General features: G+C 35.9%; 1 protein-coding gene across 1 annotated transcript; it reads right to left on the reverse strand.

Moving 5' to 3' along the window:
- Window positions 1–1,165: 1,165 nt before the first annotated feature.
- Window positions 1,166–1,828, reverse strand: LOC144356058 (uncharacterized). The gene has a single exon (XM_078010971.1). The coding sequence runs from the start codon at window positions 1,826–1,828 to the stop codon at window positions 1,166–1,168; it is 663 nt and encodes a 220-aa protein (XP_077867097.1).
- Between the last annotated feature and the right edge of the window lie 409 nt (window positions 1,829–2,237).

Raw genomic sequence — 2,237 nt, forward strand, 5'->3', positions numbered from 1 at the left:
AATACATTTTTTAGCCTTTCTGGTGACAGTAGTTAGCATATTGAGATAATGTTTATATTTGCTTTTAAAATTTTCTTTTCTTCGATATTTGCACATTTTTGAATAAAGTTTATGTTTTGTTTTTACCGATTTCAGAATACCACAAGACAACCATGGTTTACCCAATGGTTTTCCATGTGCCATTTTTGCTTAATTGGTACATGCCTAGGACAAATACTGCTAAAAATATTCATAAATTTTATAAATGAAGTGTTAGGGTCTGTGTCATCATAAACTGGAGACCAATCTACAGAGCTCATTTCATCACTGAAAGATTGTCTATTGTACTAAGTTGAACAATCTAAAAATCACGAAGTAGACAGTTTCTTGAAATTATGTGAAAGATCCTTAATGCGAGCAATAATAGGAAAATGGTTACTAAGGTCATATTCAATTGTACCTGTCTCGAAAAATAGATCACTAATATTTGTAATGAAATGATCAATAATAGAATTTGATGTCTCAGTTACCCTAGTAGGTAATAAAATACATTGAGAAAAATTATACGAGTTAAGCAAGGTTTCATACTCAGATTTTTTAACTACATAATCTATATTTAAATCACCAAAAAAGATACACTTCTTATTTTTTGAGACAACAAACTGAGACTTTTTTAAAAATTATTTAAAAACTCGTTAAGTGAAGTACCTGGCTTACGGTAAATTGATTCAACTACATATTTCTTACCGTGCAGACAACTTTTCAATGAAAATAGATTCACAATGATTAACATCCAGATCATTGGATTTAATAGTAGTAAATGGTATGTTTTCGGGAATATAAATGCCGACTCCACCACCTTTACTTTCACGGCGGTTTTGAAATAGAAAATTATAGGAAGGAATTTGGAAAACAGACACGGGCGAACTTTCTGACAACCAGGTTTCAGATAAACATACTATAGGGAAACAAAATTCAAGCGACGTCAAAAAAGATAAGAACTCATCAAAATGAGCGCATATAGACATAATGTTACAATGTAATATAGTAAAATCATTGTTAGCAATATTAGCCTGAAACGACTCTAGATTATACGACTTAGAAACAAAATTTATCAAAGATCGGCTGTCCCCCATCAACAGCGTAACATTAGTAACAGGACGCTAGGCGTCAACTCGAACTAGATCTATATAAAACGTTGCAGGTCACTTTCCGTGTTGATGACAATGCCTGGCGTGCGGTCTTCTTTACGAATAAAAATGTTTCCATTAAAAGTCAAAATAAACTTCCAGTATAGTTCTTTGCGACGTTTATTTGCTTTATGAAACAGCTGCTTCTTTGTAGGTGACAAGTGTTCATTTATATAAATTGGGTTGGTTGCATTACCAATGCCGATATCAGTGGGTGTCTTACTCTTCAATTTTTTCTTAGCTGAATATATCTTATTGCGCACACTTCTACGGGTAAAGCTCACAACAATGGAAGGAGCCATGGTGGCAGTTGGTTTCTTGAAAGGACGGTGGGAAATATCTATATCACCTGGTTGGATAGCAACACCTACCGCAGACGCGATCTTCTTGGCTATCTCGTCAGTATCTTCATCTGGTAACTCCGGTATTCCACTGATTTCGATATTATTACGTCTCATATATTGCTGAAAATCTTCAATCTCGGACTGAGCATTCTTTAGACAGGATTCCGTATTGGTTAGACGATCATTCAGATGCGCATTCTCTCGCCCAAGGTCGCTCATACGTTGCTTGTACTCATCAAAGAAACTGCTGACAAAATTTACAGTGTCCTGTAGATCATTGATTTTCTTGTCAATGGAAACCACTTTGTCGTACATTACATTCAGATCTTCCAAGGCACGGTGAATAGCAGATAGAGTATTCTCAGGTATAACTTACTGCGTGTTCAAATCACTTTTCATTGGCGTGGTCGCAGATGCGCTTACCAAGGACGCGGTGGACATCTTGTCTTGTTTCGGGAACCGTCGATTTTCGCATTTCTTACACAACTCCATATCTCCTTGACACAACCGTACGTTCTTGAAATCTTCACATTTCATGTTGACCTATTCGAAAACATCTTCATGAATGCAATGCAGTAGGGGATGAGAAACATTACATTTTATATTGTAACAATTATTAAATCAAAGAACATAGATCTAGGTTCCCTGCAGGCCAAAACTTGTGAATTTATTTTGCCATCGGTAAATAGCGCCATCTTCGCCAGGGTACGTTACATCCAGGACA

Source organism: Saccoglossus kowalevskii, chromosome 16 (assembly GCF_978046115.1).
Source record: "Saccoglossus kowalevskii chromosome 16, keSacKowa6.1, whole genome shotgun sequence".
NCBI lineage: Eukaryota > Metazoa > Hemichordata > Enteropneusta > Harrimaniidae > Saccoglossus > Saccoglossus kowalevskii.